This window comes from Danio aesculapii, chromosome 21 (genome assembly GCF_903798145.1).
Source record: "Danio aesculapii chromosome 21, fDanAes4.1, whole genome shotgun sequence".
Classification (NCBI taxonomy): domain Eukaryota; kingdom Metazoa; phylum Chordata; class Actinopteri; order Cypriniformes; family Danionidae; genus Danio; species Danio aesculapii.
Window position 1 is genome coordinate 6395388 of NC_079455.1, and position 15433 is coordinate 6410820.

Here is a 15433-nt window from a genome sequence, read left to right on the forward strand (position 1 = left end):
CAGGTACAGGCGGGTCATACACCCACAGTGGGTGAGGAGGCTCTGGTTCAGGAAGCACTGGCAGTTCATCTAACCCCAGTGGGTCAGGAGGCTTTGGTTCAGGAGGGACTGGCAGCTCTGACAGTGACGGTGGTGGCAGCAGCAGCTCAAGCCACTCAGGTAGTGGTGTCCATTCTTGTGACTTAGGTAATGGTGATTCAGACACAGGAACTATAGCAGTAAATTATAGAAGAACAGATTTGGGACATGAAACCTGTGAGCTGGATGGCTGGTTGTGGCCACTTTGTGAGCTGTTGGACTAGAGGCAGCCATCTTGTGAGCTGGAGGACTGGAGCCGGGCATCTTTTGAGCTGGAGGACGGGAGGCGGCAATCTTGAATGTTTTGTGGCAGCCATTTCAAGAGCTTGCAGTTTTTTAGCTGCCATTTTGTGTGATGAATGTGTGGCGGTGGAATGAGCAGCAAGCCATGTTGCTAGCGGATCTTGCTGTTCTTTGCCTCCCCAAAAAATCTTGAATGTGGTTCTCGAGGGACCGCTTACCTTTACGCTGACAGACCATTAAAACTGCTGGATCCGTTTTGTGGCTGAGCCTTCAGTAATGTGAAGTGGGGGGCGCTGACAAAGGGGTGTAGATCCAGACACAGGTTTATAAACAAGAATGGTCAGGCAAGCAACTGTCAAAACAGGGGCAATCAGATGTACACAGGCAAATCCTGGTTGTGGTCAGTAAACAGGCAGATGTTCAAAAGGCAGGCAGCATACAGGAATAAACACAAAACAAAGTGAGGATCAAACACAGCAAGACAAGGCTAAGAAAAACTAGTTGTAATGTTCACAGTACAGTTTATCAAGACTCAGAAATGTGTATGTGTGTGTGTGTGTTTGAGAGGTGTATAAATAGTTTGTGTAATTAGTCCTGAACAGCTTCAGCTGTGTCTGTTTGCTATCATGGGGATCTAGGCCAGGTGTGTAAGTGGTGCATGACTGGATATGTAGTTCTTTGGCTGGCAGATTTGTAGTTCTCCAGTGATCTGCATGGGTTAGATCGCTGGTGACGGTGATAAAAACCTTTAATCGCTAAAATAAAAATTAAGTTGTCCCCTCCCCAAAACTAAGAATTAAGTAGTTTAAACAAGCAGCAAAAGCCATTTTTTAGTGTGTTGTTGTGTAAATAAATGGCAAAATCCACCCACCAAAAAAAAAGTAAAAAGTTTTTAGTTGAAAATGGTGCTGTCTAAATTTACTTCCAAAAGTAAAGAACAGAACCTGCACTTTTAGCAGTTATCGGCTTCCATTAAAACCATTCCTGTCAGCGAAGACAGAAAAGACTCCAGGATGTCTAGGAGGCATTAGTGCCAATTCATAATGGAGTCAAACCACCACCTTTATGTAATAAAAAAAAAAACGAGATGCACTTTGTTGACAATTTGTGCTCTGCAGTCATTTTGTGCACATTCTGACCAAGAGACTGTGTTGATTTAAAACACACAGATTATCCAATAGCGAACTCTTTGTGCTGCAAACAGCTTCTAACACATCTCAAAGAAATGTAAAGTGACCCGTTCAAAGCATTTTAAAAGCTCACCGTGATAAACAGTAAAATTACACAACAGCATGTTACCTAATTTACTTCAATTTGCCCTAAAGTTCTACTCAGGGTTCATTTTAAGTAACGCTTACACAATGTGGTTACATAAAACGCTACCATGCAGAAGTGTGCGGTGGTTGAAGGGAGAGATAACAACGCCCCAAGGTTTCAAAGCATTTTTTTGTAATTCGCTGCTCTGCTGAATTATTCAGGTATTTTTTAAGACAAAGTCAACTTCAGCAGAGCAGAACACGCAACGGAGCGACCATTAAAGTCTCAGTGCTTATCTGTGGTAAGAAACATGGACATGAAATATTGATCGAATGACACGGATGGATTTGTTTGTTGTAAATGTCCTGCACATACTGTATGAGAGCGACAAGCAAGACAGTACATTTCTCATGATGTTCTCCGTGCTGATAAGAAAATTGCTTACAAACCACAATTAACAACTCTTAGTCATATTTGAACGTTATTATGAATCATACAGTTAATAAGAAGGATTTACATTAACATTATTTTTACTTAAATACTGAAAGACCCTTTTAATTCTTATGTGCTGTTGGGATGTTTTCATCCACTCTGGGGTGATTTTCGGTGTTCATTTGGCCATACCTTTTTCTGTGTTTCAGCTAGCAAAATGATTTTTGGCAATGAATCTCATTTTTACACATATTTTGATATTTATCTATGATATTTATTATAGAACAGGAAGAGCTATATAAAATTATAAATAGCTCTAAACCAGCTACGTGTATGTTGGACCCAAATCCAACTAAATTACTGAAAGAATTGCTACCTGCTATAGGAGAACCTCTTCTTAACGTTATCAATTCTTTTTATCTTTAGGCCTTGTTGCAAATCTTTACAAGCTAGCTGTTATTAACCCTATTATTAAACCCTATTATTAAAAAAATGCAACTAAACCCCAACAACTTATAATTATAAGTTATAAATTATAAATTATAAATTATAGGCCTATTTCAAATCTTCCTTTTATGTCTAAAATACTAGAAAAAGTTGTTTCTAGCCAATTATGCTCCTTTCTGCAGACGAACAATGTTTTTGAAGTGTTTCAGTCAGGTTTCAGGGCTCATCACAGGACAGAAACTGCATTAGTTAAAATAACCAATGATCTACACTTAGCTGCTGACCAAGGGTGCATCTCGCTATTAGTTTTACTCGATCTTGGTGCGGCATTTGACACCATTGACCACAGTATCCTCATAAATTGCTTAAATTCTACAGGTGTCCAGGGACAGGCTCTACAATGGTTTAAGTCATACTTAACTGACCGATACCAGTTTGTGAATATTAATGGACAGCCTTCACAAGTCAGCCCAGTAAAGTATGGGGTGCCTCAAGGATCAGTTCTAGGCCCTTTGCTGTTTACAATATACATGCTACCCCTGGGAGACATTATTAGAAGACATGGGATCAGCTTTCACTGCTATGCAAATGATACTCAGTTATATATTTCAACTAAACCTGATAAGATGTCTGAACTGTCTAAGCTAACTGAGTGTATTAAAGATGTTAAAGACTGGATGACCAACAATTATCTTCTCTTAAACTCAGACAAAACAGATTTATTACTTATTGGGCCAAAATCCTGTACACGCCAGATCTTGCAGCTCGATCTACAATTAGAGGGATACAAAGTTAGCAATAGCTCTACTATAAAAGATCTGGGTGTCATACTATACAGCAATTTAACTTTTGAAAATCATATATCCCATGTCACAAAAACTGCTTTCTTTCATCTGAGAAATATCGCTAAGTTTAGCTACCCAGCATCCTCTATTAACAAATTTCAGATAGTACAAAATGCAGCTGCCAGAGTTCTTACCAGGTCTAGAAAATATGATAATATCACCCCCATTTTATCCTTCTTACACTGGCTGCCTGTTAAGTTATTGAATTTAAAATATTGCTTCTTACATATAAAGCTTTAAATTAACTAGCTCCTGTTTATCTAACCAACCTTCTGTCTCGCTACAATCCAACTCGCTCAATAAGATGTCAAAACTCAGGGCTTCTGGTAGTACCTAGAATAGCAAAGTTAAGTAAAGGAGGTCAAGCCTTCTCATTTATGGCTCCTAAACTCTGGAATAGCCTTCCTGATAACGTCCGAGGCTCAGACACACTCTCCCAATTCAAAACTAGATTAAAGACCTATCTGTTTAGTAAAGCATACATTTAGTGCTATATCATTTATCATTTAAATCATTTAGCTATATGAAACATGAATGTGCTCCACACAGGTTTCTGCATCTTGTTTATATACACTATGAAGAGCAGCTACGCTAATTATTCTCTTTAATCTCCATTTCCACTTGGGGATACTCATCCCGAGGCCCTCAGACTATGCAGTCACTCATTCGATCCAAGACCAGCAACGAGATGATCCCAAGGTTTCCACAATCCTGGACCAGGCCGTATCCTGAGCAGCTGCTCATGGAGGAGTGAAGAGCATGAGACTGATTCTTGTGACACTCCAGGGACAGACAAGTCTTCGCTGAGGTCCAGCTTTCAGCCTCCGGCGCCTTGACTGCAGCTCTGCACAAGACTCTTACGGTTTTTTTTTCTTCACTTTCGCCAATTAGTGAAGTTTTTTTTTTTCACTCGCCGCTGTCGCCACTAGCTTGCATGGTTTGGGATCGGTAGAGCTGCGCATAGATGAATTTGCTCTTCAGTTTTTGGACTCTCAGTAGTGATTAATAAACCACACTGAAATGAGCTAAACTGATCTGAACTTAAACACTAAAAACTGAACTACACTGTTCCAATTTACTATGGTCGTTTATGTGATATTGCTTTGACACAATCTACATTGTAAAAGCGCTATACAAATAATGGTGAATTCAATTGAATTGAAAAACTTTAATGCATTGTTTTTGATTCATTTTCATTTTTTTTCTCCCTAATTTACTTTTAAGTGGCTGTTTTTTCCTCACTGACTTCCATTATAACCACATTTTTTTATTACAAAGCCATGACACTGTATAATCATGCATTTTTGATTGTTGGTGGTTTTCCCTGTTGGGAAGAAGTAAAATTAGTCATTTTTACTGTTGATTTACTGTTGTTTACTGTTTCTGGATTTTATATGGGGTATAACAGCAAATTAAAGTGTGTGAATGAGTGTATGTGAGTGTGAGAGTGACCTTTATGGACTTACCTTGATGTGTTTGAGACAATCAAAATATGCATCTCAGCTCTCAGAACTACATGGAGTAAACAAAAACAAAGACTGTGTATTTATGCACCATCAAATGTTGTTATAATGAAGGTCAATGAGGCAAAAACAGCCACCAACAGTAAATTAGGAGGAAAAAATTAAAATCTAACAATGCATCAAAGCCAATGTTGTTACTCGTTCACAAGTCCAAGACTGTGATAAAAGATTAAAAAATACAATCTACAATTACTTTTTATATTGAAAATATGTCATTTTGTGGTTTTTTCACCAAATCAGCGACATCATTTATGAACTTGGCAATTAAAGAGTTCAAATATTTTCACTTCAGTTTAGTAGACATTAAACATTAATAAGCACATTTTTGTTCATGCTATGTTTTATTGATTAGTATAAACAGTGTAAATACTTTACTCTTGATGATATATATTTACATTTGTTTTAAATGTTCATTTTTCTAATGCTTCAGTGGACGTTGCAAACAAGCACATTTACTATTACGATTTCTTAAGAGTAATCTATGTGTGTGTTTTTGGGGTAAAACAACTTCAAAGCTTCAATAATATGTCCCAAATGGGTACTAAAATATGAAACATATTCAAATAAAATTATTTGAAAAAGGCATTGCTATTTTTAAATGCATTTAAAGTGGATTCAAAATAAACTAGCCAAAAGTCAACACATTTTTTTAAAGTTAAAAAAATGAAAATACAGATTTTATAGTAAACAAGAATCATCACCATTTATACTTTTAATATTTTAATTTTCATTTTACTGTTTGAGACCACAATAATTATCTAGATGCAGATAAGATATATAGTATATTTTTTTCATGTTTGTGTTTTCCACATAGACATTCATGTGATGCAAAGGCTATGAGGAAACTGATTCATAAACATTTGACAGACAGCTTTGGTAAAAGACATTTTTTAAAGATGCCCTTCATGTTGTTGTGCACAATTACAAGGACGCTGTATTGGTAATCTGAAATTTTGTTTAAAAAAAAAGAAAGTTCACTCCCTATTTACACAACCTCATATGGTTCCAAACTTTTATGAGTTCTTTCTTCAGAAAAAAAAAAAAAGATTTTGAAGAATGTTGGAATTATTAGTTAATTTGGCATTCAAAGACGCTAGTTAGATTTATTTGCAAAACAGGAAAATCCATTCCATTCAGAACAAAACCATCACTTCCTGATAAGCTGCTGGTAGATATTAAAAAGAAAATCATAATTTGGTGGGATATAGGAAAAGTCACTGTGGTCCTTTTTCTCTTAAAATAAATTACTTGCACCTCAGAAGACGAAACACAGTTGGAGGTGCTCGCTTTTTTAGGAACACAGATGTTCAAAACAATTCTGGCAGGTAATAATACCAAACCACTTTAATGATGAACTGTGGCTGAAAATGTTTAGAATGACCATAACAACATTACAGATGTTTTACAAGGTGGTCTGGTTTGTCTAGTAATGGTGTCCCATAGCACCCATTTTTGTTATCACATGATCTTTTTAAACAAAATTACATGACTTTTTTTTATATGCATGCTGGAATCAATAAATCATAGTTTATGCATATTTTTCTTCTTGAATAAAAACAATACGTTTGTTATGCACGTTTTAAAAATTTATGTGAATTTTGTCGTTTCCATTGAGCATTTTATTATGCGACATTCCAAAATGTTCATAAAAATAGGTGGATGGAAATATACTGTAGCTATTGACAGCCATAGTAGGAAATAAAACCTACTGACAACCAATTTCAGACATTTTTCAAAATATCTACCTTTTTAATTAATAGTAAAATAGAAAAAGAGGCTTTGGTAAATAAATGATGACAGAACTTTCATATTTGGTGAACTATCTCCCTAAATGCCTATATGTTAAATAAAACTTCAATATGATGCTATTATTATGATATTTATAGTAATTTCAGACAATTAATGAATTATAATAAACCTAAGGTACATACACAGCAGCAATTAAACCTTTATTGTCTCGTTGACTTTGCAGCAATAATAAAAGACAAGCTATTTTGGTCAGGCCTTCATTTCAGTTGTCTAATGACAAGGTTGCTTTAATATGAAAACAGCAACTTTGAGACCTTGACTAGGAGCAGTATGAAAAACAAACCATAAAATCATGAAGCACAATTTCACTAAACTGCCATCTGCTGTCTGTAAATGTAATATCTTTAAATAATGCGAAAAAACTAATCTGTATGAGTTTGACCCTTGCATAAAGTCTTATGGACTATGATTTTTGTTTTTTTCATAAAAAAAAAGACAATTTTTTTTTTATTAAAAATTTTCTTAACTTTTTTTTGATAATTTTGTTAATGTTAATGCAAACAGCATGCATTTTGGCATAAATATAAATTTCATCCTAATTTCACTTCATAAATCTATTTTACATTACAGCCTACAAATAAAACAAACAAATTTTGATAACTATTCTAAGGGGCTTAAGCACAAATATTTATTAATTCATTCATTTTCTTTTTGGCTTAGTCCCTTCATTAACCTGGGGTCGCCACAGGGGAATGAACCGCCAATGTGACAGACTGTAAATGTAACAGTAAAATATAAAAGTTTAAGCAAAAAAAGTGCACCCCAAATTATTATTTTTTTTTATCTTTCTTTTAGTTTTATATTTGAAAAGACCTCAATAATAAATGTGTTCTGTTATATGAACTGAAGTGTGTTCAGGAGGATGCCTGTAGAGGGCGCATTACACTAGCGCAATGAGGAAGTTTGTTCCGGTCAAAGGGCAAAGCTATTAAAGAAAGCGCCAGAACGCAGCAGATCCTAATCTGTGTGAGTTGCATCTTTCTTACATGTATGTAAAATCGGTTTTATAACCCAATACTCATTTATATTGAAAATTAAGAGGTTCATAAACATAATAGATGATGGTTGTGTTGTTAATGTGATTGTTGATTTCTAAAAACGAGTACTTTATATGCAACTCAGTTTATGCAATTACAAGTTGAGTAATTGTTTACACTGCATCATACTTTAGAAATATAATGTGTTAATGAAAGATGTTTAACAACTTTTCTGTATTTCCTGTATAATCTTGATAGATTTGTCGGGATATTGTGCCATACTGATGTTACTCACTGTAGTTAAGGTGTAAAAGGGAAAACACAAAATGCTGGTAGTCTGGAAGGGTTAAACACATTATACATAGATAAATGAAGACTGTTGATTTTGATTAATTGTTTATTTAATCAAATTTATAATGTTGTTGTACTCTAGTGATGCTGATTTTCCTTTGTATAAAACCTCACCATAACTAAAATAGATAAGTGTATCATTAAGATACATTTATGTGTGAAGTAAAGGCATATGGTGGTGGTAAGAGACAAAACGTGTTGAATCGTATACAGATATTTATTGCTGCTTTAAAATGTATAAAGCGAAAATGTTAAGGTATTACGTTTATTGACTTCATGGATGAAAATTGTAATACTGTGATTTGAATTGTCCAGAAAGCATAACCTGTGAAGGAATAATGTTAATAGTTATTGACTAAACGTTTTGCACTTGCTGGTTATTTTGAAAAAAAGCAAAAGCTATTAAAGAAAGCGCCAGAACGGAGCAGATCCTAATCTGTTTGTATTGCATCTTTCTTACAGTTACTGGCTCTCATACTTCACTGTCTGAGGCTGGTAACACCAACTTATCCACAGCATATGTTTTACGCAGCGGATGCCCTTCCAGCTGCAATATCCATACATACTCATTCACATACATACAATACGGACAATTTTAGCTTACCCAATTCACCTATAGCGCATGAATTTGGGGGAAACTGGAGCACCAGGAGAAAACCCACGCGAACATGTAAACTTCACATAGAAATGCCAACTGACACAGCCGAGGCTCGAACCAGCAACCTTCTTGCTATGAGGCGACAGCACTACCCACTTTGTCACAGACAAATATTTATTTAAGTGTAAAATTTTATTATTATTAGCCTACTTCAAGTTTGGCCTATAAAGCAAACAAAGTCATTCATTAATTCATTTTAGCTTAGTCCCTTTATTAATCAGGGGTCACAACAGTGGAATGATCCGCCAACTTATCCAGCATATGTTTTACACAGCAGATGCACTTCCAGCTGCAACCAAGTACTGGAAAACATCCATATGTTCTCATTCACACATACACTATTGCCCATTTAGCTTAGCCTACCCAATTCACCTATAGCGCATGTCTTTGGGGGAAACCGGAGCACGGAAACCCACGCGAACACAGGGAGAACAATCAAACTCCACACAGAAATGCCAACTGACCCAGCCAAGGCTCAAACCAGCGACTTTCTTGCTGTGAGGCAACAGAGCTACCCACTGCACCACCACAGCAAACAAACTAGCTACTAAAAATAATATATTTATTTTTATGAGTAATTAGGTGTAAATAATGTTATTTAAAGGGTTAAAATCCATTAAATCAATGAATGTTTGGCAGTCGTCATAAGGGCTAATGCTGGTAAAGAAATCTATCAACAAGGGTGTGGAAATGTTTGTAAAAAATATATATTTATATTATAAATGAGCATTTTCTCCTTCGTGTTTTTTCTTTTTAAATGGAAGCTCATGGTGAAGTATGTCCTGTGGACCAAAATAAATCCTTCCAGGAATGAGAAACTGTGAGAGATTAAGATGAAAACAACTCGCGTCACACCAGGAAAAAGTGATGTAGAGAAACATCGCCATCTTGTGGAAATCAGTTGGTTCCTCCTTAGCGTCAAATTATTTGACAGACTTTCTTCTCAAACATTGAATGAAACGTGTAGACCGACCAACGCTATTAGCTCTGCAACTTTATTAATTCAAGAATGTGCAGAATCAAAAATGTTGACGTCCACAGTCGTATCCATTGAATCAAATATGTAGATATTTCATTTTTGTTTTATCTTATAATACTCATACTGATTCCTCAAGACAACGAGGAAGAGATTTCGTAGCATTGGCTCTTGTATGTGTAGGATTGTCAATCATGCCGCATGCACAAAAAGTGGTCTGATAAACACAGAATGCACAGGTGCTTCAATAAATAGAAAACAGAAAATTCCAGTTTATATTTACAACATTTACGAAGGGATTCGAGATCTGTGCATTTACTAAGAACAAAACTAGATGATGTTTGCTAAGGAATCAGCAAAAGGGGAAAAGAATAAACATAAAAAATCAAAGCAAACATAAGGGGCCATTCACACTTGTGTCCATCTGTGTTCTTCTCTCATGTAAACACTGCGGGATATTTGACTGCTGCAATCTCGCTGTTTATTCAACATCATGCTCATATAGTTTACATTCCATTATGCTGCATCTGGCTCTTTTACATTTATTGATTTAGCAGAATATAAATATTTTTTAACACATGAACAGAAACCTAAGGGTTATGATTTTTCAACATATGGTTCATGGTGTCCAAACTTTAGGTGGTCTGTATGAACATTAACTGTAGTTTTGTGATATAAGATTTCCCCCCAGAGATTGTGTTATATGATCAAGCTGCACATGCAGATTCATAAAAGAGTTTGTGAATTGAGTTGGACTTTATATGTTGCACCTTTATTGACAAGTGGATATTTTAAGCCTGAAAGAATTGATCAAATCTTGCTGATATGAAATAATTACCACTGGTCAAATTTAGCAAATGTGACTTCACCATTACAATTCTTCAGGTTGACCATTGTGAGATATCTGTAGGAACCCTGCAATCAGGGGGGCCCTGCTCCTTATGAGAAATAATAATAATAATAATAATAATAATATATATATATATATATATATATATATATATATATATATATATATATATATATATATATATATATATTTGCTTTTTTAGGGTTGTATGCTAAACCAAATAGGCTCAACACACCTGTTTACTGTAATAAAAGCCACTATATATGTTGAAGTACTAATTTTGTTTCCATCTATTAATAAACAAAACTGCTACTTTTCTAATTAAATGGCACACATATAAAATATATACATTTAACTTATTCGCATATTTCACAAACTGAATCATAATATTAAAATAGGAAATATTTTTAAAACAAGACTACACATGAAGTTACTCTGACAGTAAAATGAGTACATTCACTAAGTGGTTCTGCCACTGTGTTTAATCCTTTCTGTGCATGACTGTGGTATAGATAATGCCACATGCACTGTAATGTGTGGTAGTTTATTTTGAAATAAAAATAGTAAAATGTTTGTTAAGAGTTACATTTTCGCTGGAGGAAACAGCTGTGATTATGAGGTGATTGTGAGGAGGAAACAATAGATTGGAAACCCGACTGCTCCTATATGACATTGGGGTACAAGTGATACAAGTGTATCTATAGCAAAGAACTGCAAATAAGCATATTTTATAACAATTTATCAATAAACACACTCTGTTCTATCGTTCTGTGGTTTGCTGATCAAATGAAAAGTGAAAGTCGGGGAGGAGCCGAATTCTGCCGCTGTCTTCACATCAAATTTAAAGTGGACAGAGACGATAATTTGGTCTACAGTTTATGAGCTAATCCGAAAAGTTTTAGGGGGGGCTGAATAAAAATATAGGGGGGCTACAGCCCCCCTTAAATAGGCCTAGCGACGCCCATGCCTGCAATCTAGATTCTTGTAAGGGCACAATATTTCCACACACAGGTAGAGGTTGGTCACGCAAACTGACAAGAAAACCAAGCAGATATACTGAAAAAAACAATGTACATTTTAAACAAGCACTCTTGATGTGTTTGGACAAGGTGAACAAGATGGTGAAAAATCACTCCCCTGATGAAATTGAGAATTAAACAGGTTTGGTCTTGGAGAAATAAACAAGATGATGGCTTCACCAGCTGACCAAAACTCATCTAAAAACAACAAACCAGTTACAACTGACAAACTAACAACTGATTTGATTCTGCTTTCTGTAAGTTCAGTGAACCTTTAATGGAGAGACAATGATAACAACATGATGTTTCCCTTATAAGGTATTTCTAACATTTATATGTAAGAAAAATATGACAAAGTTTGTGACAAACATGATTTATGGATTTCTTCATTCCGCAATAGTGTTATGTGCAACATCTTTCATTTAAGTGCATTCAAACAGCAAAAACATTTAAAAACTCTCCTATTAGTCGGTCCGAACTGTATGATTTTGCTGGCCAAGACGAATTTTAACCAAATCTGAGGTCTTTAATGTAACGTACATGATTCACAATGATTTTTAGTTTTCAATGAAGTTCTAGCAGGGAAATTGTTGAGTCAAATGTGCTTTCAACAGCACCATTAAGACCTAAACTCTGGCCTAGTTTACTCCTGGTATTAAGATGGGCTCAATCAGTCCAATCTCAAGTGAACATCACTAAATAAAGTTGTAATAGAACCTGGATATTCTGGGCATCGTTTAAAGCATACAGTGCAAGTGATCTCTCCTGAACACATGGTCAGTTCCCTGTGTATGGATAACAGAAACTGAAAATGATAACAGAAACTGAATATTCTGGGCATCGTTTAAAGCATACAGTGCAAGTGAACTCTCCTGAACACATGGTCAGTTCCCTGTGTATCGATAAACCAGGGACAAAAAAGCTAGTGGTAATAAAAACTGACTGTGTTGTCGGCTGCTTCTGGACTCCTCTAGACAAAAAAGCTGCATGTGAACACACCAATCAAATGACAGCCAACTAAAATAGGAAGATCTGTTCTGCACCTGTGTGAGAGAATGTAGCTTTCCAAACCCACAGGTGGCAGTAGTCTATATTTTCTTTCCACAAAGGGAAACCGGTACAACTCCCACACATACAAACTGTAAACAAAGCACTTGCTCACCATTTTCAGCTTGTAAATATTTAAGAAATGTGACAAAATTACAGCTGGCTTCTTTGTATTTTCTTTTGACTTGTGTCATTTGCCTAGTTACAGTAAGTCACTTATGTTTTTGTTATTGTGCTCTGATTTGTAGTTGGACAGCCAATCAGAGCGCTCTCTTTTAATGACGACAGACACCAATTCTGCATGCTGAATCTGATGCTGCCAATGGCCAACTGTCTTTGAAAGGGTTGTACTGTACTTATGCGAGTCATTTGGCGTTTCTTATTCGACAGGTTTGTGTACTGTCGCACATCCTTGTAATAAGCAGAGTTTGCATGTGTTGCGCACCAACATATAGGCGCATAAAAAAATGCAGTTGGCTTTAGTCCAGGTTTTAATTAGTCAATGATATTGAGTACTTTTGAACACTAAACGTTCTTGCCAATGTGTTCAGTGTTCATCATGGAACAATATTCCAATCAGATTCAAGGGATAAGATTACAGTTTACGAAAATATATATTCATTCATTTTCTTTTTGGCTTAGTCCCTTTATTACTCTGGGGTCGCCACATTGGAATGAACTGCCAACTTATCCAGCATATGTTTTATGCAGCTAATGCCCTTTCAGCTGCAACCCATGACTGGGAAACACCAAACACACTCGCATTCACACACATACACTACAGACAATTTAGCTCACCCAATTCACACCTATAGTGCATGTCTTTGGATTGTGGGTGAAACCGGAGCACCCGGAGGAAACCCACACGAAAACGGGGATAACATGCAAACTCCACACAGAAATACCAACTGACCCAGCCAAGGCTTGGCCCTTCTTGCTGTGAGGCGATTGTGCTACCCACTGCGAAAAAAAATATTCTTATTATTTTTAACACATCTATAGTTATGCCGTGGCACAAAGTTAGACCTCTTTCTTGACTTCACACAGAAACAGCAACGTACTGTATGCGGTAGGACATCACTTTGTTGCAGAGACGCTATTGGTTAAATGCCGGTAAAGTAGAACACGGAAGCAGCTTGAAGCGGAAAGCGTGAGTGTGTCTGCGGTCTGAAGGTATTATAAAGTTGATGACATCATTGCCATAGCAAACTGTGAGATTTGTAAACTTGGGATTGCCTGCCGGGTATTTTAAGTTGAGGTGTTATTTGTTTTTATATTCGATTTTTTTTCGAAGTCCAAAAGTGAAGAATTTATGTTATTTATTACTTGATTGTTCAAGCTACCTCACAGAAGTGCTCTGTTTGTTAACAGAGTTGATGGATATTAAATAAGGTGAATTAAATAAAAAATAAGAAACATCCTGGATCTGTTTCTTCTTTCTTCTTATTTTTTATGTATTATAGAAGTACCGGATCGGGTTTTGGTATCGGTAGATACTGAAAATCAAATGACTCGGACTCGAGGGCAAAAAAACCTAATCGGGACATCCCTAGTTTTGTGCTTCCATGTCACTGGTGTCCAGCTATAAATCCTCTCTGATTTTGGGAATAATTTACAGTTAGAGTTAGGGATTTGGTTCCAGAATCAACATAGATGTAAATCCAGGACTGCATCCTACTTTGCAAAATCAGACCCAGCCATGTTAATACCATGAAAAAATGGCAATACGTCTTTTCTGATCACTTGAGATTGGACCACTAAAAACATGTTAATACCAGCTGCAAAAAAGATCAATAATGTGTATCCTACAGTCTGACTGTTAATGTTTACATTTACCCAAGATCTCACAGGGATCTACTGTAAAGGACTGCAAAACATCACATAGCACATATAGCCAATTTAAACTGCTGAATCTCCACTATGGGATTCATCCATCTTGTACATTTTAAAAGTAGCAAAATATGGTAAACCCCCACGAAAAGGGACTTTTTTTTTTTAAAGACTGAGATTTGGACTTTGGACCTTTTTAAAAATTTGTAAATGCCAAGAGAGAGTGTAGAGACCATGAAACCACCTCAAAAATATACTCTCAAAATACCACAGGGATAAAGGGAAGCAAATCTATCAGTCTCCTGGTTTTCGTTTCAGTCTTTGAAGCAGGAAGTCCTGTCGTCTTTTCTCCGCAAGGAGCTCCTGAATTCTTTTATTATGTGTTTTCTCGTGAAAAGACACTCGCTTTCTGGGGACAAAGTGGTTGAGTGTCACCTCATTGGGACTGACAATTCTGTAGGACACATCAATGGAGTTGTTCTCCTTCTTGTCCTCTGAGAGATGCAGACTGACTATGGCAGGAGGGCTCGTTGTGGCAGTAACATTCGACTGTGGCGTTGTCAAAAGGGTTGTTTCGATGTTTTCATTCTCAGGTGTGGTTGTATATCGTGGAGTTGTTGACCAAGGCTTTGAGGACGATGAGATGAACTCTGATGATTCAGACTCCGAGACTTCGCTCCATGTTTCGTCTTCATAAAAGGAGCCACTGCTTTCCTCTTCATAGTCAAATGAATAGGGATGTTTTAGGAAAGCTCCAGTTGTAAAAGGGATTTTTGTTGCTTGTTTTAGGGTTAAGGTGGTTGCTGATGTGGTGCTAATGTCTGTCCATCTGCTGATTGGTGGAGTGGTTGTTGTTCTGGGTTTCTGTGAGGTCCTGTAAATCAGTGTGGTGCGAATGGGAGTTTTGGGTGGGTTAGCAGTGGTGTAGGTCCAAGGTCGAGTCAGGTTGAATTGAGAGGTATAGTTGGTCTCGTTGCAGGACTTGCAGCACATCTGTCTGTAGCCGGGGTTAGAGCAGTACATACTGAGCACCTCCATTCGACAGAACACAGATTTGTCTCCTTTACAGCGGGACCCTGAGAGATAAACCA

General features: G+C 36.5%; 1 protein-coding gene and 1 long non-coding RNA gene across 3 annotated transcripts in view; one reads left to right on the top strand and one right to left on the bottom strand.

Moving 5' to 3' along the window:
• Positions 1 to 7558: 7558 nt before the first annotated feature.
• The window catches only part of LOC130214446 (uncharacterized), a 54807-nt gene continuing 46932 nt past the window's right edge, over positions 7559 to 15433 (top strand). For both annotated transcript variants that reach the window (XR_008835619.1, XR_008835618.1), the window contains exon 1: positions 7559 to 7600. This is a non-coding gene — a long non-coding RNA (uncharacterized LOC130214446). The remainder of the gene's footprint in view (positions 7601 to 15433) is intronic.
• Positions 10644 to 15433, bottom strand: part of adamts2a (ADAM metallopeptidase with thrombospondin type 1 motif, 2a) — a 158934-nt gene continuing 154144 nt past the window's right edge. The window contains exon 22 of the mRNA XM_056446154.1: positions 10644 to 15418. Within this exon, the coding sequence (XP_056302129.1) occupies positions 14637 to 15418 (782 nt within the window). The 3' untranslated portion in view covers positions 10644 to 14636. The remainder of the gene's footprint in view (positions 15419 to 15433) is intronic.